General features: G+C 35.1%; 4 protein-coding genes across 6 annotated transcripts; 1 reads left to right on the forward strand and 3 right to left on the reverse strand.

The window, feature by feature from the left end:
- Window positions 1-3,058: 3,058 nt before the first annotated feature.
- On the reverse strand, window positions 3,059-7,990 carry LOC306880226 (gap junction alpha-1 protein-like). Of its 2 annotated transcripts, none has more exons than XM_079433602.1 (2): window positions 7,871-7,990; window positions 3,059-5,850 (listed from the first exon to the last, which is right to left on the reverse strand). In XM_079433602.1, exon 2 carries the CDS (start codon window positions 5,832-5,834, stop codon window positions 4,692-4,694), a length of 1,143 nt encoding a protein of 380 aa, XP_079289728.1. In that variant the 5' UTR covers window positions 5,835-5,850; window positions 7,871-7,990; the 3' UTR covers window positions 3,059-4,691. The 2 variants fall into 2 exon arrangements, with proteins under 2 accessions (XP_079289728.1, XP_079289729.1); XM_079433603.1 differs by having other exon boundaries at window positions 3,059-5,864.
- A 457-nt stretch (window positions 7,991-8,447) lies between these two features.
- Window positions 8,448-13,203, reverse strand: gja13.2 (gap junction protein alpha 13.2). 2 transcript variants are annotated; one of them, XM_079433608.1, is made up of 2 exons: window positions 12,942-13,203; window positions 8,448-9,614 (listed from the first exon to the last, which is right to left on the reverse strand). In XM_079433608.1, the coding sequence occupies exon 2, from the start codon at window positions 9,583-9,585 to the stop codon at window positions 8,749-8,751; it is 837 nt and encodes a 278-aa protein (XP_079289734.1). In that variant the 5' UTR covers window positions 9,586-9,614; window positions 12,942-13,203; the 3' UTR covers window positions 8,448-8,748. The 2 variants fall into 2 exon arrangements, with proteins under 2 accessions (XP_079289734.1, XP_079289735.1); XM_079433609.1 differs by lacking the exon at window positions 12,942-13,203 and adding an exon at window positions 12,406-12,476.
- A 4,885-nt stretch (window positions 13,204-18,088) lies between these two features.
- LOC306880145 (gap junction Cx32.2 protein-like) lies at window positions 18,089-18,826 on the forward strand (the record flags this gene model as incomplete). Its single annotated transcript, XM_079433475.1, has 1 exon — window positions 18,089-18,826. One exon carries the CDS (start codon window positions 18,089-18,091, stop codon window positions 18,824-18,826), a length of 738 nt encoding a protein of 245 aa, XP_079289601.1.
- Window positions 18,827-20,109: 1,283 nt separating this feature from the next.
- Window positions 20,110-23,021, reverse strand: gja12.1 (gap junction protein, alpha 12.1). The gene is made up of 2 exons (XM_079433610.1): window positions 22,955-23,021; window positions 20,110-21,537 (listed from the first exon to the last, which is right to left on the reverse strand). The coding sequence occupies exon 2, from the start codon at window positions 21,501-21,503 to the stop codon at window positions 20,748-20,750; it is 756 nt and encodes a 251-aa protein (XP_079289736.1). The 5' UTR covers window positions 21,504-21,537; window positions 22,955-23,021; the 3' UTR covers window positions 20,110-20,747.
- Between the last annotated feature and the right edge of the window lie 859 nt (window positions 23,022-23,880).

A 23,880-nucleotide genomic window follows, 5' to 3' on the forward strand; every position in this document is an offset into this window, starting at 1 on the left:
CTGCTAGGATGTTTATTTATTTGCCAGGGCATTGCTTGTGGTTTCTAAGGTGTTCTAAATAATTTTAGTATGTTTTTATGTGGTTGTCAAGGTGTTCTAGGTGGTTGCCAGGGATTTGAGTGTTCTTGTTCTTGGTGGTTCTAACTGACCCAAGTCAGAAGTCTCTATAATATTTACTGCCATTTTATAGGTCATATTTGTAATTCTTACAGCTTAGAAAAGTAAAAGTCTCACCTCAATATGTCACATGACATTTTAGCAAGATAATTTAGCAAACTCCACTAAAAACACAGGTGCTAATAAAGGAAAAATGACAATGACAAAAAATGTTCTTATAGTGCTTGCATATCAGAAACTCCCGGTAAAACGGTACAACTTTACGTTGTTTTCCATGGAAGGAAATGGCAAAGCCTTGGGTCACATGCGTCAGGTCTTCCTGCAGACTTCCTGTTGGTACTACAGAGGCCTAACCTAGCAGGGAGGAGCTCATGTGAGCTCACGTGGCCTACAGGCAACATGAATTCACTTTGAATAAACAGCAAAGGAGTAAAACAAGGTAATATATGAGGTGAGACTGAGACTCCTGACAGTGTCAGCTGATGATGTAGTGAGAAATGAGAGTAGGAGAGAGTTAAATCCTTTTGCTGACAAAGAGAGTCTATTAGTGCTGAGTTCCTCTGACTCTGTGCATGTTCTTCAGCTTATTAGACATATTTGGGAGCTGCTTGTCCATGTTTAATAAAACCACAGCTTTTCTCTCAGCAGTCCCAGTCCATCCAGCAGTGGAAAATTTCAAAGAAAAATGCGATGAGGACGAATCCAATTTCTAACCGCACGGAAAGCTGAGACACCATTTGGGATTGGCAGCTCTCGCCATTGTAAAATTGGAAGCATCCTATTGTTTTGCTTTGCTTATGCTTATATAAACATCAGGGAATGGGCAGGTCTCTCAGGAAACATGACTGTGCATGATATCCACAGTGCCTGGAGGTGCAATGCGGCCAGTCCGTGACTGTTGACCAGCTACAAAGTATTGCACATTTTTCACACCCTGCGTGTTTGATAGCTGCATTCCACCGCTCTAGCTGAGCTCCAGGAAGAGCCGCCGGGCACATGTGAAGTTTTCGTATACCTATACTCAGAACCGCTGCCATATAGCAGCAGGAGAGAGATGCATCCAGAGGTTTAATCAAAACTCCGATCTTAGTGCTCTCAGGAAGATAATCATCACAGAAACGATGCCTTTTAGAATTACGGCTAAAATTCACCAGAACATTTATTGCAAATTCACTCTGCATGGCTATAGAGGGGGAAATAGTTTATTTCAGATTGTGAAAGACATGTCATTAAAAAATAAAGCCAGGCGGGTGTCCAATTTGAGATGTTACGAGAGAAGCACAGCAGCTGTTTTTATCAAACATGGGCGACGTCATATTAAAACGTCCAATGGCCATTTTTAGTCAAACTTAGCAACTTTAGCATGGATTCCCAGCACCACCCAGGCGTTGTGGTCTGGGTGGCAGTATGGGCACAGGAAATGTAACTCACACATCGAGGTTTCCAGTAGTCTGTGGGCAGAGGCTTGCTGTATATGGATTTTGACTGTCTTTACTTACGTCCCCATCTTCCTCTGTAAAAAAAAAAAAAAAAATTGTACCTCAGATATGTTTACCCATCCCTTGAGTGGTTTCTCTGACGTCCATTCCGTTTTATTGTTGTAATATTTTGTGGTACTAATGGTGACTCAGCATGAAGTGTGTAAATGGATAAAAAAATAAAATAAAATATATATAAATATCTATATATATACTCTATATATATATACTGTGTGTGTGTGTGTACATACACACACACACACACACACACACATACATACATACATATATTTATATACTGTATATACATACATACACATAAGCTACCATTAAAAAAATGGGCTTAGTAAGAATTTATTTATTCATTTAAATTCATACTTTTATTCAGCAAAGATGTATTACATTGATCAAAAGTAAAAGTAAAGGCATTTATAACATTACAAAAGTTTTCTATTTTAAATAAATGCTGTTTTAAATTTCTATTCAATAAAGATGTTTTTTTAAAAATTATGGTTTCCAAAAAAGTATTAAGCAGCACAACTGTTTTCAACATGGATAATAATAAGAATAAGAATTTTCTTTAGCAGCAAATCGACATATTAGAATGATATTCTGAAGGATCATGTAACACTGAAGACTGGAGTATTGATGCAGAAAATTTAGCTTTGCCATCACAGTAATAAATTACATTTTAAAATATATTAAAATAGAAAACTGTTATTTAAAATTGTAATAATATTTCACAACATTGCTGTTTTATAGTGTTTTTAATTTTTTTATGGCAATATGTGTGTTTATAAGACACTGGGCTTGAAAACCTTTTTGTTTTGCACCAGCTGATACTTTTCTTTTATCATGTCTTGATGAAAAACTGAATTTATCAGTTCTGCCTCTGGTATATGCAATAGCGTTGTGTGATAAATCTGGTTTAAAAAGATCTACATTAATTAGCACTAGATCAAAGTCTCCTGCTTTTTTTTTACGTTCTTCTGCTCTAGCCACATGTGGTCCACAGACTCGGCCCAGGCATATGGTTTTATTTAGCTTTGTGGAAAGGTTAAATAGGAAACTTGGATAAGAGAAAAGGCACTGAATCTTTTTATATGATTACATTTTTAAAGTTTCTGGGGCATTTTAAAACATACATGTAAAAACTTATCAGTCTTTTGGTTTGCAAGTTGGTCTTGGCGTAGACAGATCTTGGCCGTTACACTGCGTTTGTCTCTATTGGCTGTTTAAACACGGTGGTTTGTGTAGGGCTAATTCTCTTGGATAAAAAGCCTGCACCAGACTCCTTTAGATAGTGGCACCAGACAAATTACACTGCATTGTGTGTTTTTTTTTTGATAGTGAGCCTCTCGATGGGTGTAAACAAAAATACTGAAATGACTAAGTGTATATTGGAAACACAGTTTGAGCATTAGTGTGGTCGAAAAAAAGAGTTTGACTGAGGCACACCAATTCAAAATGACAAAGAAAAAATCTTTATTGGTTAAATTGCTTTTTCACAGATATGATAAATGTCTCTTTTTGTTTGATTGCTCGGTTTTTCCACTGTCATGCGCAACATACAACAGCAGATTCCCATGGAATGACATTACATCAGTTTTGTTCTGATTTAAAACCCAATTTGCACTATTTACCAGATGCAAAATCTTGCCTTAGCCACTCAACATCCCAAACCCAAGGATTCTGTGAGAGCACTGTTTAAGTGTAGTGATTTTACGCCTTGTAGTGTGTTGTAAAATAAATTAGTTACGTGCATAACAGAGAGCTTTTCGTCATTTTTGCATCAAATAACACCCTAGCCAAAATCTCAGTGCAAACACCATTGTAGCTGAAAAATCCATGAGCCTCTGCAAATGAGTACCAATATACTATGATGCACAATTTGAAAAATCAAAACAAAGAATGTCCATAATGAAATTTCATCTACTAGTGTTTGGTAGTTGTGGAGCTACGCTGGCATATATCTCTTAATATAACTGACTAAATATTAGTCCAGCTCTAAAAAGCAGTCTTCTAAAAAAACTCACATTTGTGTTAGCTTGATTTACAGTACTAAAACACTATCTCTCAAGCAGCAATGATTACATTGAGTTAAAAAGGTCATTCACTCCAAAGGTAAGACATTAATTCTACTCATTCTAATTCAAAACTACTGTAGTTCATTCCGTCTGCCCTCCAAAAAGAAACAAAAAGGAAAATGATATTTAAAAAAAGAGAACAAAGACAAAGCCTCTCTCTCGCACACTATTAAAGACAATTTCAGTAAAAATCAAAATGCAGAAAAGAACATCAAGCCGTGTAACAGTTGGTACAGCAGCTCAGTCCACAAATAAACATTTCTGTTTCATACCACCACCCAAAAAGCAACAAATATCATCAAATAACAAAAACCAACACCACATAAATTCAAAGTTTATCAGGAAAATGACAGTCCACTGTGATTAATAAACAACGGGAAAAAAAACGTATTTGCTGATGAATGTATTGCTGAAATTTGGATTATTGTCAATAAATATGCACTTGGATGGTATTAATTATGTAGACATGACCTTGAGTAGTAGTCAATCTTCATCTAGTGGTGGATATCCTGTTAATGGTTATGAATAAATAAATATTAATTCATGACTGTGAACACCCTGTTGGACAATGTGGATTTGAGGTCATGTGACGTAATAACCGGGATTGACTGTAGGGGGGTTAAAATGCAAATCTACACCTACTGTAGGAGTGCAACTTGTTAAAATGGAATCGTTGTGTGGCATTTTAATAAACCCAATACTAACAAGCACAACAAAATCAATCACATCACCAAGGCATATTCTGGTGGGCAGGTTTGGCCCCGTTTGTGCCCCTTCGAGTCTCCCCTGGCTGTTCGGTTGTTAGGACATGTTAGCTCTGCTAGTTTCAACATCATTATTAATGAATAGTACCTCCAGCAGTGTGAGTAATTTTATGTCTCTGTATCGACTAGAGTCTAGATTGAGGAACCTGTGCGGATGAAGCCCCGTCCCCTCAGTACAGGAAATGAGCGCATCTCATTGCCTGGGTCAGTCCTCTAGTGTTGTGACTTGGCACCAAGTCACACAGCTAGACGTCCAGGTCGTCAGGCCTCACTCGACTGCTCATTCGGCTGCTTGTGCGGCTGCACGGCCGAGCGTCTATCAACGCCAGCGGCTGCAGCTCGTGGCCCGGTGTCTGTTTCTTGTGCTCGTGAGTGTCGTCAGGGTAGTCGAAGGCCTGAGCGTGCGAATTGGAGATGGTGCTGCCGTTCTGGCCCAGACGGTTCTGTTCCGTGCTGTAGTTGGCCCAGTTCTGCTCGTTGGCCTGCTTGTTGTAATTGCGACAAGAGTTGGTTCGCTCGCCGGTTGCTAGCTTGTAGCCCGGAGGCGACATTGGCGAGAGCGGCGCGGTCGGTGAGGAGCAGCCGTTGTAGTAGGCGTATTTGGTCGTGGACAGTTCCTTTGGCGTGGGGCTCATGGTGCCGGTGGGGAACTGGTTTTGGCGGCCTTTCACACGGTCCTTGATCCGTTTGAAGAGCACATAGAAGAGCTCGAAGATGTTGAGCAAAAGCGACACAAGCGAAACCACCAGCATGAAGATAATAAAGATGGTCTTCTCCGTGGGGCGAGAGAGGAAACAGTCCACCTGGTGGGGGCAAGGCGAACGCTCACAAGTGTACACGGCGGACAGGCTGAAGCCGTAGATGTACCACTGGAGCAACAGGAAGCCCACCTCAAAGATGGACTTGAAAAAGATGCTGACGATATAGGTGCGCAGCAGGGCACCCTTCATCTTGACCTTGCCGTGCTCCTCCAGGCCGTGCTTGAACTTCTTGAGCTCGATCTTCTTGAGATGGAGCTCGACATCACCGCCATCGTTCTGCACGACCTTCAGCTCCTCCTCCCTGCGGTTGAGCTTCTCCTCCTTGCGCATCAGGTAGAAAATGTGCGCCAGGTACAGGAGCGTAGGCGTGGACACGAAGATGATTTGAAGCACCCAGAAGCGCACGTGTGAGATGGGGAACGATTTGTCGTAGCAGACGTTCTCGCAACCGGGCTGCTGGGTATTGCACTTGAAAGCTGACTGCTCGTCACCCCAGGCCGACTCCACTGCCGTTCCCAGAACTAGGATCCGGAAGATGAAGAGCACGGAGAGCCAGATTTTCCCTCCTGCCGTGGAGTAGGCCTGCACCTTGTCAAGAAGTCTTCCCAACACACTCCAGTCACCCATCTTGAGGGAGTTCTAGCTGAAAATAGAAAGCTGAGATGTAATAAAATGTATTTAGACACTTTTGTACACTTAAGTGACACTTGAATATGTCTGAATGTCATTGCATTAGATGCAAAATATCAAAGTGACAAGTCTGAATGGGTAATACTTCACTGTGAATTTTTTTCCCTATCATTTTTAATCAAACAGTCCATCACTTTTAGTAGATGTCAAATTAACAAACGAAGAGTTCGGATGCAAAAGCCTCTAAGTGTCGTCTGAAATTTTCTTCTAAAATGAGCATTTTTCTCAGGCTCCTATGTTTATGTTCAGTCATTTCACTTTAATGGCAATGAATAGAACCTATTTATTACCATTAAAGTGAACTTACTGAACATACACTATTACTGATAAAAATGCTCATTTTAGAAGAAAATTTCAAATGGCACTTAGAGGCTTTTGCATCTGAACTCTTCATATATATACACACACGCGCGCGCATGCACGCACGCACACACACATATAGTTATGTAATGCAAAGCAATTCATACATTTGAATTGTAGTGGCCACAAGTGGCCACATGTAGTGTATTTTTCTTTACATAAAGCACATGATGAAAGTATTAGTATCAGCACTTGCTGAGGATGTTATTATGAAAATAATCATGAAAAGTGACCTCAAGATTATCATAATATAAACTACACCTGGTCTCAGATAACAAACATATGGCTCACACACTTAGGGGTTTGGTTTGAGGTTGTAAAGATAACTGCCAGGACTTGCTGTCTTTTGCTTTGTGAAATACAATTTATCAAGCAAACGCTACCATGACAGAAAGTGAAGCATCTTAAATACTTCTATAACATGAAGAAAACATGACTAAGCAGCTAGAACATTGGAGAATTTAAAGATCAGATGGCGATCCTTCCACTCACATCAGAAATGTTTAAAATAATAAACAATAACATTCACTTGAAATCTGAATAGAATTGGGCTGCAAGTCTTTGATTAAATCCTCTGCACAGCATGGAAAATCAAAAATCATAAGGAACTGTTTAAAAACTTCTAAAGAACTGCCTGATTCATGTGGTACAGGCATGAAGCAGAGCATCCCTTCAATATCCTGGACAATTTGTGGGTCTCGTGGCACTAATAAAAAGTTTAAATGGGGAATGAGGTATGTGGAATGTATATTATGACAGTGTTAAAAGTCCATAAAGACATCAAGCGAGCAAAAAAAATTTACTAAAACATATATCTATATATATCTATATCTATATATATATAACAAATGGGCAGAATTTTTTTATTTGTGTCTGTAATAGCTCAATGTATGTCACATTCAACTGAACTTTAGATAGTTATATAGTAAAGTACATAGACAGAATAAAATAGAATTGCACAAAATAATGTAGGAATGTTTGGGAATTAGTTTAAAATCCTGCCACAGTCAAGCCGCTTAACGTTGTATTGGGGGACTGAACAGCGCCCCCTACTCGGCGCTATGCACGACGCAGGCGAAACAGATCGTTTTTTCACTAAAAAGTCGTATTAGAGTTCTAAAAACAAAGGAAGAAATGACCCAAAGTTGTTTTTCATATTATTCCAAGAGAAAAATTGTTGTTATAATTAGTTCCTATTAAATTCATGTTTTAAAATTTTTCTTCAGAACTTTTTTCCAGAAAGTTTTTTTTTTTTTTTAAATGCCCGTTATTTAATTTTTGTTGTAATTACTGACATGCCTATTAAATGACCTCTTTTTCACCGAACGTGTCTTGCACAGCAGACGTGAATAAAATGTGAAAATATGATATATTGAACCATATGACTCTAATATATTAGGCTATATCCATCATAGCATAAAGATTTCGATATTTCATTAACTTCTAAACTCACTCAAATTTTAAGTTAAAATGTAATATGGCATTTAAAACTTTACAATTCTTTAAAAGTAACTTTCCATTGTGCTGCTCAGTTCTGAATATTAGTGCCGCTATGAAAAAAATAAATAAATAAAAAGTTTTGAAAAGTTGTAAGACTTTCTGTAAAAACTTACCTGGAGAGAAGTAAAGAGAGGAGAGCCCTGTAGGGACTTACTCCGTCACCAAATCCAAGCAAGCGACTGTAGAGAAACTGAGGCACACTTGTCAAACTTCCCCTGCTTATAACAGACTCCGGAGGGAAGAAAGTGGAAAGCAGACGCACAAAGTTTGGCAAAGTCACATGTCTGGCTACGTCACGACAAAGTTTTGTGTCCTCCTCACGCACTCTTTCTCCTGGTGAGCTTCTTCAACTCAGACGAACAAAATGTTCCTCTCGAAAACTTGTCTTATTCACAATAATTGACAATCATAATACAAAATATAATGACATTTCCTTAAAAGGAACATTTGTTATTTTGAGGTAAAGAATATAAATATAAAAATGATATTGTCCTTGTTTACTTCCGTTTTAATTATACTGTAAAGTTGAAATATTAGGTTGTAAATATTTCATATATAATATATTATAAATAGTGTTATATATTATAAAAGCATGTGCGTGTGTGTATCTGCAGATTTTTTTATTAATAATTTAATAACTTCGTCCCTGATGTCCCTTCTATATAAGAAAGCAACTGATACATCTTCATCTACTTATTTATCTTACAATGTTTATTCTCAGTGCACAAAAAGAAAAAGTTGGTCAATCATATTTCGTGTTGCATGCTTTGCGAAAATAACATTTTTAAAAGGATATAAAAACTACAGTAACTCAGGCAAAACAATGACTGGCCATGGAGTGACATAAGTTAGGGGTTAGTGAGTGCAACTCAAGAAGATTACAGCGACATCTAGTGTGCAGTTAGCAAAAGTTACATTCAACATTTGCTGATTATATACATTTGATTATATTAGTTATGTGCATTTCATGTTACCATAATGACTTATTGCTCTATGGCTCAGGTTTGGCTCCATCAAGGCTGCCTTTGCTTTGATCCCACCTTTTCTGAAAGGCCACATTTAACTCATTGTGTCTCATTCCATGAGCAGAATCAAGTTCTACTGAAAAAGGTGAAGGATAATGGGAATTGCCAGCGTACATTACATTCCTATATTTCTTATTTCTCCCACTTATCCTCTTACAAAGCAAATAGAAGATTTCTAGAACATTTAAAGCCAGAGACACACATGCCACCACCAACATGAAGATAATGAAGATGGTTTTCTCTGTGGGTCTAGACACGAAACACTCTGTCTCCACCGTACATGGCGACTGCTTACAGTTGAATTTACGCTCCATGATAAATCCAAACAGATAATACTGTCCAACGATGAAAGCCACCTCAAAAATGATTTTAATAAACAGCTGGGTCAAGTAACTACCCAGCATGCTTCCTTTGATTTCAACCTTCCCTTTTTCGTTTGTATATTTTGGAGACTTTGACATCGGGTTTCTTTTCTGCTCCTCTCTCAGTTTGTTCTCTTGGTGGATGATGTGCACCACGTGGCCCAGATACACCAAAGTTGGAGTGGAAACGAAGATGATCTGCATGACCCAGAAGCGAATATGAGAGATGGGGAACTTCCAGTCATAACACACGTTCTCGCAACCAGGCGTGTTGGTGTTGCATACTAAGTTGGATCGCTCGTCACCCCACACATTCTCCGCTCCTGCTCCCAACACCAGGATCCTGAAGATGAAGAGGACGCTCATCCATATCTTGCCAATTACGGTGGAGTGGGACTGTACTTTGTCCAGTAAAGCTGAGAGGAATCCCCAGTCTCCCATGATTGCTTGCTCAGTTGCTCAGGGCTTCCCTGGAGGATAAACAGGAGATTTACACTGAATTGGTTTCGATATGAAACCATGGTGATCAAAACAAGTTGAGGGAGGTTTTCTTAATGCCATGTTATGAGCAAACCAGGTTCATGTTATAATCAAAAAGGCAAAGTAATATGGAAATTGTCACCATGAACATTGCAGCTCAAAACAACAATACAGAACTAATCAAATCTACAATAGCAGTTACACTCTTAAAAAAAAGGTTCTTAAATGGTTCTTTGGGAGGGTGTATGGTTCCATGAAGAACCTTTAATATCCAAAGAACCTTTCCATTGCACAAAAGGTTCTTTGTAGCACAGAAAGGTTCCAGAGACTAATTAATGGTTCTTGATGTTGAAAATATTTTTGTTTCTGGAAAGTGAGATCAAGTGAGCTAAATTGTCCTGTCTGGTCCAGAGCTCCTTCCAGACTCATTTTCTATTTGTTGCATTCAATTACAGTGTAATAAAAAGTATTAATTTTGAGTTATATAAATGTGTGGTGTTTATTAATTTAAAAAGACTGGTAGATCCTTTTATATATTATAAACATATCTAAGGCGCTATGAACTATTTGACTTGTAAGTAAATCCTCAAACATACACAACTGTTCAAAAGTTACAGATTACTATGATTTTTTTAAATGTTTTTTTGAACATGTTTTATGTAAGTCTTCTGCTCACTGCATTTATTTGATTAAAAATACAGCAAAAACAGAAATATTGTAAAATTTTATTACAATTTAAAATACCTCAGAAATATTGTAAAATATTATTACAAAGTAAAATACTTCTTCTATATGAATATATTTTAAAATGTAGTTGATTGCTGTGATCAAATCTGAATTTTCAGCATCATTACTCCAGTCTTCAGAGTCACACGATCCTTCAGAAATTATTCTAATATGCTGATTTGCTGTTCAAGAAACATTTCTGATTATTACCAATGTTGAAAACAGTTTTTGCTGCTTAACATTTTTGTGGAAACAATACAATTGAAACATTTGTGGTAAGAAAAGAGAGAAATTAATACATTTGTGGGGGGAAAAAAGAAAGAAATTAATAATTTTATTAATCAAGGGTGCATTACATTTATCAGAAGTAACAGTGACGACATTTATAATGTTGGAAAAGATTTCTATTTACTAAATTGTTTAATAAATTTAATAAATGCTGTTCATTGTTCTTTCTATTCATCCTGAAAATGGTATTACCATTTCCACAAAAAATGTTAAAAAGCAATTTTAAGAATAAGAAATGTAAAATTATTTTAATAGAAAAATAAAACTGCAAATCTACATATTAAAATGATTTCTGAAGGATCATGTGACACTGAAGACTGGAGTAATGATGCTGAAAATCCAGCTTTGTCATCACAAGAATAAATTTCAATTTACAGTATATTAAAATAGACAACAGTTCTTTTAATTTGTAATTATATTTTATACTATACAATATAACTAGTTTCTCTGTATTCTTAAATGGAGACTTAGTCAGCAGAAGAGATTTTTATTTATTTGTTTGTTTGTTTTTTCAAAAACATAATGTAATGTTTCTACAATTTTGACAGGTACTGTATAACATTGTTACCTAGTGCTTATATTGCTTAAATACCATTAATTGGATGCATTTGAGGCTAAAGATGCTGGGATAGGCTTCAGCCCCCATGACCCGAGAGAGGATAAGTGGTTTGGAGAGTGAATAGGTTTAGCACAGGTATAATGATGAAAAATGACAAACAAAGATAATGGAAAGGTATTTTTAAGATGAACAGCAGTAAGAATAGAAACAAAATCAAAGCAAGTCAAAGAATTTTGGAAGTTCATCCATCCACCTATGAAAATTAAGAAACTAATGAAAGTGTCTTTTTTTGTTTTTTTTGTTACAGGATCCTATGTACCCAGCCTCAACCATTCATCAAAAGGACCGTGAAAGCGGGAACTCTTTGACCCACCAGTGGCAGTTTCCACGGGATGAAAAAGGGCATACTAGTGGATGATGGGGGTACTGACATTAATCTGCTGTATTCACTGTATTACACACTAGGGATGGGTATATTTGTACACTTTTCATTTCAAGTACTGGTGGTTTTGATTTTGTCTGGATGGCATGCTGTCCTAACAATAACTAGTCAGAGCTCAGGTACCACCCAAAATGCTGCCATAACCAATCAGAAAAAGAGAAATATATAAAGTCAGGTGATCATCGAGTACTCAGACTTGACAGTGATGATTGATCATGAAAACGATGATTGCAGTGACTTTAAAAAATGATCAATCATTGCTGTCAAGTCTGAGTACTGTAGTACTTGTGCACATCCCTATTAAACACATACACACAGTATTGAGGTATGATGTATACTGTAAATGCAATAAACATTTGAATCATACATCTTATAGAAAATTTATAGTATGATAAATGTAAGGATATTGATATGGAAGAAATGAGGCCATAAAGAACCTATTCATCAGTGGTTCTTTGAAGAACCTTTAAAATGGGTTCTTTGTAACAGAAAAGGTGCATGGCACCAAGAAAAACACCGGTTCTTTAAAGAACCTTTCACAAAATGGTTCTTCAGGGAACCAAAAATAGTTATTCTATGGCATCACCGCGAAACCCCCTTTTTGGTTCTTCCTCGCAGCTTTTTTTTTTTTTTAGAGTGTACTGAGATTGTTTTATAGAATACTGCACACGGACCATCCTGCTGTTGTTTTCACTTCCCAAATATACTTCTAGTTTATTGAAAGAGCTTGCTCAACATCTTATCTGTTATGCAATTTCATACTCACCAAATTATATTATGGAGAAAAAATGCTGTCTTGTAATCTCAGAGTATTTGTTGCCACCCTATAAAAATTCTAAAATCACAGTCGCGGTTTAGAACAAAATCAAAGACAAGTTTTGTGGTGTTTTGGTTCATTGACTGAATAAACTAAAATGCTAAAATGCTAAAATGCTTTCTGTAAGATTTAATAAATATAAGATGGGGACTCCAGTAAAAATAAACAAACAGCTAACTAACTAAATAAAAACTAATTCTGTTTAATATATTAAAATAGTTTAAACTGTAAAATATTACAAATATATTTAATAATCACTTCATCTCAATTATTTAAATACATTTAAGATTCAATAAACTTTTGAAGAAAAGTTAATTTTGAGTGGTTTCTAAAATGTTTTATGTAAGATTTAAAGATATAAAAGAATGTATATCTACATTCTTCTAAATTTATATCTACATATATTTAAAGAATTTAAAGATAATATCGAAACTGCAGTTATAAAAAACAAAAACATGCTCCAACAAATCCCAAAATATTCTTACCTGAACAAATGGATCCGTGTGGTAATTTCCCGTAATGCTACAACTACTACAAATGATCCTAAATATTATTTTAAATAAGTATTTAAATAAACATATTTCCTTATTCAGCTTCCTGAAATTTAAAGTCAATTCTAAAACAAAACGTTTGTATTGTTAAAATGTGAATTATCTGTCGGTTTCAGTGAGGTCACAGACTCGCAGACAAATTTCGCCTGTTTTGATCAATCATCTTCTCTCCGTGAAATGTGATTTACCTATATCTGAAAGGACACTGAACGCTCCACCCATCTTTATGATAAGAAAACCAGTTAAAACCAGACATTTTCACTTCTCTATTTCTGTTCTTTTTCGAAGCACAGGCAATTAGTCACTTCATGAGCCATGTTTCTGCACACTTTCACACCCTGATGAAATTCAGCTAAATCATCAGCTTTATGTTGCTACGTGGAAGCAGTGTCTGTGATGGTGGTGTGGTATAGTGGCTAAAGTTCAGGTCTGGTAAGGTTACTGGGTCTGAGCCCCATGAGGAACAATCACTGTGCCCTTGAGAAGACACTTAACCACTTATATTTTCAGATACTTTCCTGAAAAAAAGAAGAAAGGTTTCTGCTAAATTAATACAAATGAACAATATGTTCACACTTTTTGCATAAATTGACATGCTTGATTGAAACTTACGCAAAATTATACTTACCTTACCTTACTGTTTAAGCTCTTCATTGACACTGTTGTCTCCTTGATAAATATGTACATTGATTTTTTTTGTCTTAAATAAATAAAAAATAAAAAATAAGGTGACTTGACTTTTGAGAAAATTGGTGCCAAAATTGGTAATTGTGGTGGAACCGGTGTTGCAATTGAGTAAGAGTCATAATATGTGAAATATATATATATATATATATATATATATAAAATTGAACTGTTTTTCATCAGTTTTGATTATTATAGTTTTAAATGATATCTTTTATAAGGAAACCTTTAAATCTGTTAGTTTCCATTTAAAAAATAATAATAATAAATCAACCCAACATTTAAAAGGCTTTTTAAATAAAAAATAAGCACTAGTCATATTACTTTCCCTAATTTGAAACAAGCCTTTATGAATCCCATCATTTAATACAGGAGATATGGAGGAAAACATATATTTATAATTTTCTGCATACACCACTTGACCCTGACAACCTCTTTCAAGTAACAGCTGCTTCAAGTAAATCCTTGTGTAATCTCCCAGTTAAAAGTAAGTTTTATTTCTCAAGAATTGGAATTCTTGTTTAATTGTGTGTAATTGTGGGAGAGAAATTTACAGTCAGTCATCCTCACAATGAACTTTTAGCCTGTCTTGAGTCTTGAGTAATCTTATAAAACACTGACGTGAGATCCAGGGGACATCGAAGGGACATAAATGAACATTTTTACACTCAGGTTCTGAAAAACTGCACCATAGAGTTTACCTAAACCTCATGGGGATCAAAAGAAATATTGTCTCAGGTCCTGACAGTACGGTCATCTTGCAGTGACAGATTAAATAAAGCCCAAATGTAGCCCTGGTATTGATGAATGGACCATCATGGACTCACTTATTGCCACTCATGTTGAAAGTGAAAACAGAGAGAAGTCAGGAAATTACAGAAGATCAAGATCAGCAAACTGATCAACAAACTCAGTATTTTAGGGAACATGTGCTTACCACTTACCAACTTCAATCACCCCCATATAGTGATGTTTCATCATAATATTAACTGAAAACTAATTAATAAAAATCTAAGAGCTAATCCTTTCAAACAGATAGACTGAAAGTAAATATTAACATTAATTTGGGGCAAATTCTCTGAAACCAGTAGGTCTGATTGCTATATGAAATGGCTGTCAGAATGCTTTCTTGGACATAGGCAATAGTGTACGATTCTGACTTAGCTACATTTTTCAGAAGAGATTTTCAGTGGCTCAAATGCATTCAAGCTAATTTTTCCAATAACAAGCTGCTTTCCCCCATAATATACCCTTCACAGGGAACTTGATTGACAGGCAATCTGACCAATCATTACGCCGAATCTGCCAATTTTATCCGACAAACAAACCAGACCGGAGAGTAGACTAGCATCAGTGCACTTGAAACATTTTGTGTATTGACGTCTTTTCACAGTTGAAACATGATACCTTCTTATTTTCATTCATGTTTATTTCATGCTATATAAAGGAAGATATGATCACTTCACACGGCGCTACGGCGATCTGTCACGACACATTAAAGAGCCACAAAATGGCATTTATTGTTTGATTTTCTTAAAAAACAATTACAAAATTTGAAAGCTGAGACTTTGTTTAATACCATAACTAACTGCAGAAAGACATCAATACACACCATTTTTCAAGTTCAAGTCCACTGACGGTTATCTACTCTCCTGTCTGGTTTGTTTGTTAGACAAAAATGGCAGATTCAGCGTTTTGATTAGTCAGATCAACTGTCAATCAAACTCCCTATGAAGGGTCAATTAGCAGTGTAGCGCAAACAAACATAACATCGCTGTTTATAATGTCGCACTGCAGTCTGCATCAATGAATGAGTTGAAGTAACCGCGTGCTCTCTACAGTGTTGGAAGGTTTGATTCATTCCAGTGAATCGGTTCGTCCAAGACAGTCCTCTTTCTCTCTCGCTGGAAAGTAGGCCTACAATTGATTCTCATGTATCGGTTCGTCTGAAATGGCCCATGCTCTCATATATGTAGTCTGATTCATTCTCTTGAATTGTTTAGTTTTAGAATTCAGTCACATCAGGTCATTTTTTTATTAATATTCATCAGGTTTATGAATAAATCAAGCATTATTCTAATATTTACATTTAGCCTATTTAATGTAAATGTAGGATATTTATTCAAATTTGACATTGTTGTCACGAGCTAGACTGACAAGTTCAAAGTAGCTTCTCTAACTGACTTTTGCAGTCAAAAATGGACGACGACAACAAAAGACATCTCTCATTTGACCACTTAAAATCCTCGTAGCCCATTCACAGCGGCCATAGAGACACATATAACCTCCATGGAAAATGATGTGATTGTCTTCTTTTAGCAGGATAAAGCAGTTTCAGTTATGATATTAAAGAGGATCTGGGTGACCTATAAATGGATGGTGAGGATGAGGAAATTGTTAGCAACTTTTCATGTGGTGTTTGTGTGTTTTTTCATTGAGTGGGAACAACCAAATCTGCACTGTACAACCCCACTTTATAGAACCTCAAGAAAAAAATCCTGTTTTCCCATTTTCTGCCATAATGATGGTTTCTGGAGAATGTAGTAAAATAGCTGTGGTGTAACTGTACATGATAACTGGATAAAGTTCAGACGTGCACGCTACACTGTAAAAAAAAAAAAAAACAGCTTCAGCAGATTTTTGAGTTCTCTCAGTTTATTTTTGTAGGAGATTCTCAACTTTTTGTTGTATAAACTTAAAACAACAAGTTGAAAAAAAACTAAAAAATCTGCTGAAGCTGGTTTTAAGTTGGCTCAACTTTTTTTTACAATGTACTTGTTTACACTTGTAGACAGTTTTAATTTATTCATTTGGTGAATGCGTTTATCCAAATAATTTCTTTAATTTTGTATCACAGTCAGACATTTATATTACAATTAATACTACAGAAATATCACATCTGCGTATTTTTTAAACAGTGCAATTGTATGAACCTATAACTGTACAAAGCAAAACCAGCAATAACATATTGTAATGATCATGGGCTTGGACTGCATCTTGAATGCTTTGGATTACATAAAATATTTTTACTAACTGAATTTGCAAAATTCAAACTGTCTTTCCCTTTAACATTGAGTATGTGTTTTTGAAAAGCACTGTCTATGGAAAGTGATTCATCACATATTCTTGTGATCATGTGGGAGGTGACTTTTAACATTTCTTGGTTTCATGTATTGCAACATTTTGAGTCAAAGCTGGACAATGTAAAGGGTGGTGTGATGTAAATCTGGGTGATTTTGGACTGGGTGTGAGTACGTGCTCAATGACCTGAAGTAAAATACTAATTTTTTTTTTTTTGTGGGTGGACACTAAATGAAAGCTACACTTATAAAAATTACAAACTTGTTGAAGGTCAGATCTTGAAAGACTGAAAGCTCTGATATCATCTTTTCACCTGCACACAAATAAAGAACTAGTATCACTGGACCTGTCATCATATGAAAGGTAGGTTAACCTTAAATATTGAATTACTTAAACTATTTTGTTTGAGTATTGGAATAATTTTTTTATGACTCAACAATTTTCATTTAGCTGATATATGCCAAATATTTTAATTATGATGATGTTGAACAATGTTTTGTGTATTACTAGTAAAACCCATACATTTGCTCATTTGCTTTTACTCTTACCTCAATTTTACATTTTAATGCGTATGAAATTAACAACAAAAAAACTGTATATATATCTTTGCAGATTAAATTAAGATACTAATATATATATATATATATATATATAGACACACACACACACACACACACATATAAATGCAACCCATCTTTGCAAAATTAAGATATAAATTTCTTTAAAAAAAAGAAAGAAAAAAATTGTCTGTCTCTATACTTTTGAAAGGAGGTATATATTGTTACAGAATATTTATATTTTAAAGCTGTGCTTTTTAATGTTTTATTCATCAAATCCTGAAAAAGTATCACAGCCCAATATTAATAATAAGCAGGACAACTGTTTCCAGCATTGATAATAAATCAGCATATTAGAATGATTTCTGAAGGATCGTGTAACACTGGACTAGAATAATGACTGATGAAAATTTAACTTTTTTAAATAAATTACATTTGAATGTAGATTATAATAGAAAACCATTATTCACAATATTAGAGTATTTTTTCTGCATTTCTGATTAAATAAATGCAGTCTTGAAGAGCATCAGAGACTTCTTTAAAAAGTATTAAAAGCTTTACTAATCCCAAATTTTTGAATGGCAGTATACTGTATATAAATTAATGATATTTATATATGTAAATGTTTTAATTTTGTAATGTTTGATTTTTTTTAAATATTTATTTTTATTTTCCATTTGAATAATTCTTAATATTCATGTAACTCCTGTTCTCCCATGATATAGTTTTCATCAAAAGTCTTCTCGTTTCCAGGTCAGCATGGGCGACTGGGGGTTCCTCTCCAAGCTTTTAGACAAAGTGCAGTCTCACTCTACCAATATTGGGAAAGTGTGGCTGACAGTTCTTCTGATCTTCAGAATAATGGTTCTTGGAGCTGGACTGGATAAAGTCTGGGGTGATGAACAGTCCAGTATGGTCTGCAACATCAAAACACCTGGTTGCTTGAACGCGTGCTATGACCACGTCTTCCCCATTTCCCACATGCGGTTCTGGGTGCTCCAAATCATCTTTGTGGCCACGCCAAGTCTGGTCTACCTCGGCTACGTTCTGCACGTCATCCACAAGGAAAACAAACTGAGGCAGCATTTACAAAACCAGGCAGAGAAACGGGGGGTAAAACTGCCCAAATACACTGATGACAACGGGAAGATTTATTACAAAGGGAACCTGCTTGGTTGCTATATGTTGAGTCTCATTGTGACCATTTTGTTTGAAGCAGGATTCATTGTAGCCCAGTACTATTTAATCGGCCTTTGGATGCCCACACAGCTAGAATGTAAGGTAGATCCATGCCCTGCAATCGGTCTGCACTGTTTTACATCCCGCCCAACTGAAAAGAGCGTCTTCATTGTCTTCATGCTCACTGTGGCATGTGTGTCTCTAGCTTTAAATCTAGGCGAGATATTCTATCTGATGGGTCGTAGAGGCAAACACAAGAGGAGGACACCAGCAGTGGCCGAGATGCAGAAATTAACCCCCACTGAGACATTTTGCTGAATGATTACATAGTTCCCTGTATCTACTAACTTTGCAATGTCAGCACTTTGTACTTGTTTAATAAAACACTTTTCTGTCGGTTTAATGAAACAAATGATGCATTTTCTCTAATCCAATTTTAGCTAGTGTTTACAACTACTTTAAAAATGATGCATAAGTTGATAACTATAATATCAGGGGTTGTAGCTGTTATTATAAACCCATCTCCACACATTCTGAGAGACTTTATTACTTTTCAAAGACCCCTGGATGTCTTCAGTCCCACTGTAACAGCAGGGTGATACCTTTTCAAAAGGTAAGCTACACCTTTTTATACCCTATTATGGTATATAATTCCATATTCTACCATATTTATCCATAAAGAGTGTTAAATCTTCACATTAGTGCCTAAATGGTACGTTTCAGTACCTAAATGCTGCAGAAAACCATTTATAAGCTAGGCCACCCAGTGACAGATTTTGTACTGTGATGTGAACATGTCATGTGTGCAAATATAAATACACATAATAACATCAACCAAGCGTGTTGTTTATAAGGTGCAAGAGAAATGGTTAGACGTTTCTAAACATTGTCCTATATTAATCAGGAAAAGTCTGGGAGATTTGCATTGCTGGTATATCTTTTCACCACAGGAGGGCGGATGAGGATTACAAATTATTTAAAACTCAGCAAACTCAGACACCACTGCATTTTCAATGCATAAAATAACACTTCAGACAGATCAATACAATATTTATAGCCGTGAATAACTGTTAATGTTGTGTCTAGAAAACAAAGAAAAAAAGTATTAATTTTTCTCTTTTAAACATTTTAAAGTTTTTATATTATATATATTATATGATATTTTTTTCAATTAAAAATATTTTTAAAATAAATGTTAAAAAAAAACTTATACTTTAAGGTGTTTTCATAGTTACCGTGCATTTTATTGATAATTTTTGTGCTTCAAGTATTCCCATCAAGGAATAGTTCTCCAAAAAAAAAAAAAAAAGAAAGCAAGAAACATTAATATGGTTTTTTTTCTTCCATAGACCACCAAGGGAAATATTAGGCAAGTAACAAGACACCTGACAGCGTTGGCTTTACTGATATTTGAATATTTACTCATATTCGAATATTTGTGAGTTAAAACCTTAAAATATGCGCATATTCAAATAGAACAAATTAGATTCCAACAGCACATAAGATGTGTGAAGTACTTCGATGATACCTTATGATCGTAGTTTGGGGAGTTTTGGAACAACATGAGGTTAGTAAATGATGCAATTGATATGTTTGGATGCTCCTTTAATTCTTTACAGAAATGAATGAAACTAACAATTCTTGAAATATGCCTATATGTCTACCCCGCACATCATTAGCTGAGCAATACTTTAATATACCTTAACAAGAAAAAGTATAGTAACATTATTTACAAAGGTTTTTAACACATTAACTAATAAAAACTGTTCATGATTAAAGCACAATGTGTACGTCATAAAATGCTTTTATGAAACAAATAATGTCATTTACTAACACTGCTCTTATATGGTTACATGTGGTTTGCTTTAACCAAACAGAGAGAGAAGAATGTATTTAGGAAAATATGAAAATATGTAGTGTTACATAATGAACTCTTGTCTAAGTGTTTTATTACAATTCTACTGTAAAACTATTAGAGCATCATAAAAATTTATAAGAAGAGCTAAATGATAAGTCATGTGACAAGACATTACCTTTATAAAGGTTAAATAAAGTCCATATAAAATTACCTGAAATTCCCTGCGGCACCATGCAGATGTTCATCAACATTCATTCTGGTGCAAACTTTGTTCAAAATACATATAATCTTTTCACAGCAAAACAAAATGATCACAATGAATTTGAATACCCAGATCAGGATAAGCTTACAACATCAAACATGATCTTTTTAGCCATAAGTTTAGGTAGAGTTTGAAGTTCCTGTAATGTACATCTTGGATCCGTTTAAACCTTGCGAGAACGTGCTCATCTGTGTGCCACGATGTCTCTTTGACCTGCGGCATATCAGGTAGAACATCTCAATCACGTTCAGAAGCAGAGAGATACATGACACCACCAGCATGAAGATGATAAAGATGGTTTTCTCAGTGGGACGAGACATGTAACACTCAACCGTATGAGGGCAAGGAGATTGGGAGCATTCTATCTTAGGGATCATTATGAAACCGTAAATATAATACTGGCCTACGATAAACGCAGACTCAAGCAAGATCTTAGCAAACAGGCTGGCTAGGTAACTGCCTAACAATTGGCCCTTGATTATAACTTTGCCATGATCGTCTGTGTATTTGTTACGTTTGAGACCTTGCTTTTCCTCATGGCTTTCAATCTGCTGTTTCAGTTTCTTTTCTTTGTGGAGGACATGCAGGACGTGGCCAAAGTATAGAAGCGTTGGCGTGGACACAAAGATGATCTGAAGTACCCAGAAGCGAACGTGGGAGATTGGAAAGGTGTGATCGTAACACACGTTCGTACAACCAGGTTGCTTAGTGTTGCAGATCATTTTTGATTGTTCGTCGCTCCACACCTTTTCAGCCCCGGCTCCGAGAACCATTATCCTGAAGACAAAGAGGACAGTGAGCCACACCTTCCCAATGACCGTGGAGTGAGACTGCACTTTGTCCAGCAGCTTGGAGAGAAAGCCCCACTCTCCCATGCTTGTGCTTTTAGTATCTTCTCTGCCTGGAAAACTAGGGGAGAAAGACAGAATTTTCAGTGGCTGGGTTTTGATCTTTTTAAAAATCAATTTGAGCTAAAAATGGATTTATTATTTATTCACCATCAAACCCCATATGCCGTGCAAATGAATTTCTTATTCAGTATGTTTGTCTTGTTTTCCAGTACAAATATCTAAACTTTCTTAAATTTAAACAAGAAAAGCAAAATGACTTAAGATATTAAGTCTTATATTCTAGAAAATAAAATTAAGTGAGTTTATGCTTAAAAGAAGAAAATAATTAACGTCAACGGGGTAAGCAAAAATAAAAAATTCTTAACCCATTTACATTTTTTTTCTTGTTTTGAGCATAAACTCTTTTTTGATATTTGAATTTTTATTCATTTTAAAACAAATAAAGTAATATATATTGATTTAAGAATTTTTAGATATTTGTAATGGAAAACAAGACAAAAATACTAAGAAAGAAATACATATTTTGCAGTGTGCTATAATTTTTCAGTTTACGTATTACTCAACTCCAAAAAGGAGGGAAAAAAAACAAAAACTTGTGCAATATATCTCATATATTTCATTATTAAATGATAATGTTCAAATAATGCATGAAATAACACTTCAGATTCATACAATACATGTAGCTGTAAAAATAAATGAATGTTGTGCTTAGAAACAAGTTTCTTTTTTTATATATATAATTTTTTTCTCAACACTGCTATTTTCCATAGGTGAAATTTTAGTGATTATTCAATGACCAATGTTTGCTGATTGCAATCAATTATGTCATAAACTCAGAAATATCTTTGAATCTACACATGCCTCACGCAATTTCGGTATGAGGGCAAGATTATCAGAGAATAATTAGATAATTATGTATACAAAAAAAAAAAAAAACCTTAACCAGAGTACTTTTGTGGACTGTGACAACAATCTGATGTTCAGAACATAAGAGCGTTCAAGGTGCTTTGTTAAAATCTTAAATCACATTATGCAAACAAAATATGAATTTGAATTGAACATCAAAGCATTTACTTAGAAAGAAATTATGAGTTGCATTCAGTTGACAAAACCAAAACACAGCATTGATTGCTGTCTATATTTATCCTTAAGGGATCTTTGACAATAAACAATTCTAGGCATTAAAGTAATTACATTTAAAAGAAAAGAATATGCAACTAATTAACAAGCAGATGTTTCAACATCAGCCCTCAAAATAGACAATGTTTTAACTATTTGACTTTTTCAGTCTAGCATTCAGTTTGAAAGAGTGAATGGTTAACATTCAGCAATCACCGAAATCCGTCTATATATAAGTACAATTTAACATGATTCGATTATAATCAGTTTTGGTACCTGTTTGATAAACAATACACAATGTCACATATAAAAAGAAACACAGAAGAATTTCAAATATGTAAAACGTATATTTTTACCTGTGACAACTCTCAGTGTGGGGCTGATTGACTGTGTTGCTCAATGTTTAAACGGCATGTGTCCGGTGTAAAGATTGAACTTCAGTGCACTGGATTTCACAATGTCCTTTTTTTTTTTTTTTTTTTTGGCTGCCACCTTCCTTTTGACGTTGGATTAAAGTTCCATGGCCATATTTGGGATAACAGGATAAAATTGAGCTCAAAGTTAATTATTAATCATGTTAGAGAATCTAAGAGAGATACGTGCATGTGAGACAAGATCCCTGTACCTTTGTATTCTCACGTACTCATGCGTATAAATAGATAAATATACAAGTGCAGTTCATTCACAAGAGCTTGATTTGTAATCATTGTGATTCATAACATTACTGAAATTTCTGAACACAATGAAAACTGTGAAGTAAAAACCGTTCTGTTTTTAATGTTTCATCAAGAGAATAAATATTCCCTTGGCATTTACAAGAGAAGGAGCTTTTATAACATAATGAATCCTTGAGTTTTAGTGCTTTAGGGTATTAATCTTCTGAGCTGTGGTTATTCTATGCTGGAATCAGTAAAAAGAACAGTGATAAAAATCAGCAATATGGACTTATTTGAGATATGTGAGAACAGCATATACCAACATAAAGATAATGCAACTTGCAGTGCAATACAAAGAGAAGAACTCAAAAAATGCCTTTTATGTGCATTTATATATGATTGTACACATGATTCTTAAATAAAAGCACCAGCACTGCATTCATTGTTTGAATTTGTAGAAATGCTAAAACATACTATGTCTTTAAGGTAAAGAGCAATTACTAAGACAGTTATTAGATGTAAGCAATCTTTAATTATTATTCTAATTATATAATTATGATTAATTCATTCTTAAATATTGTTATTTCCCATCACAAGGTTTTTAAACAGAGAAGATAAAAAAGAAA

Source organism: Barbus barbus (genome assembly GCF_936440315.1).
Source record: "Barbus barbus genome assembly, chromosome: 14".
In the NCBI taxonomy this organism is placed as follows: Eukaryota; Metazoa; Chordata; class Actinopteri; order Cypriniformes; family Cyprinidae; genus Barbus; species Barbus barbus.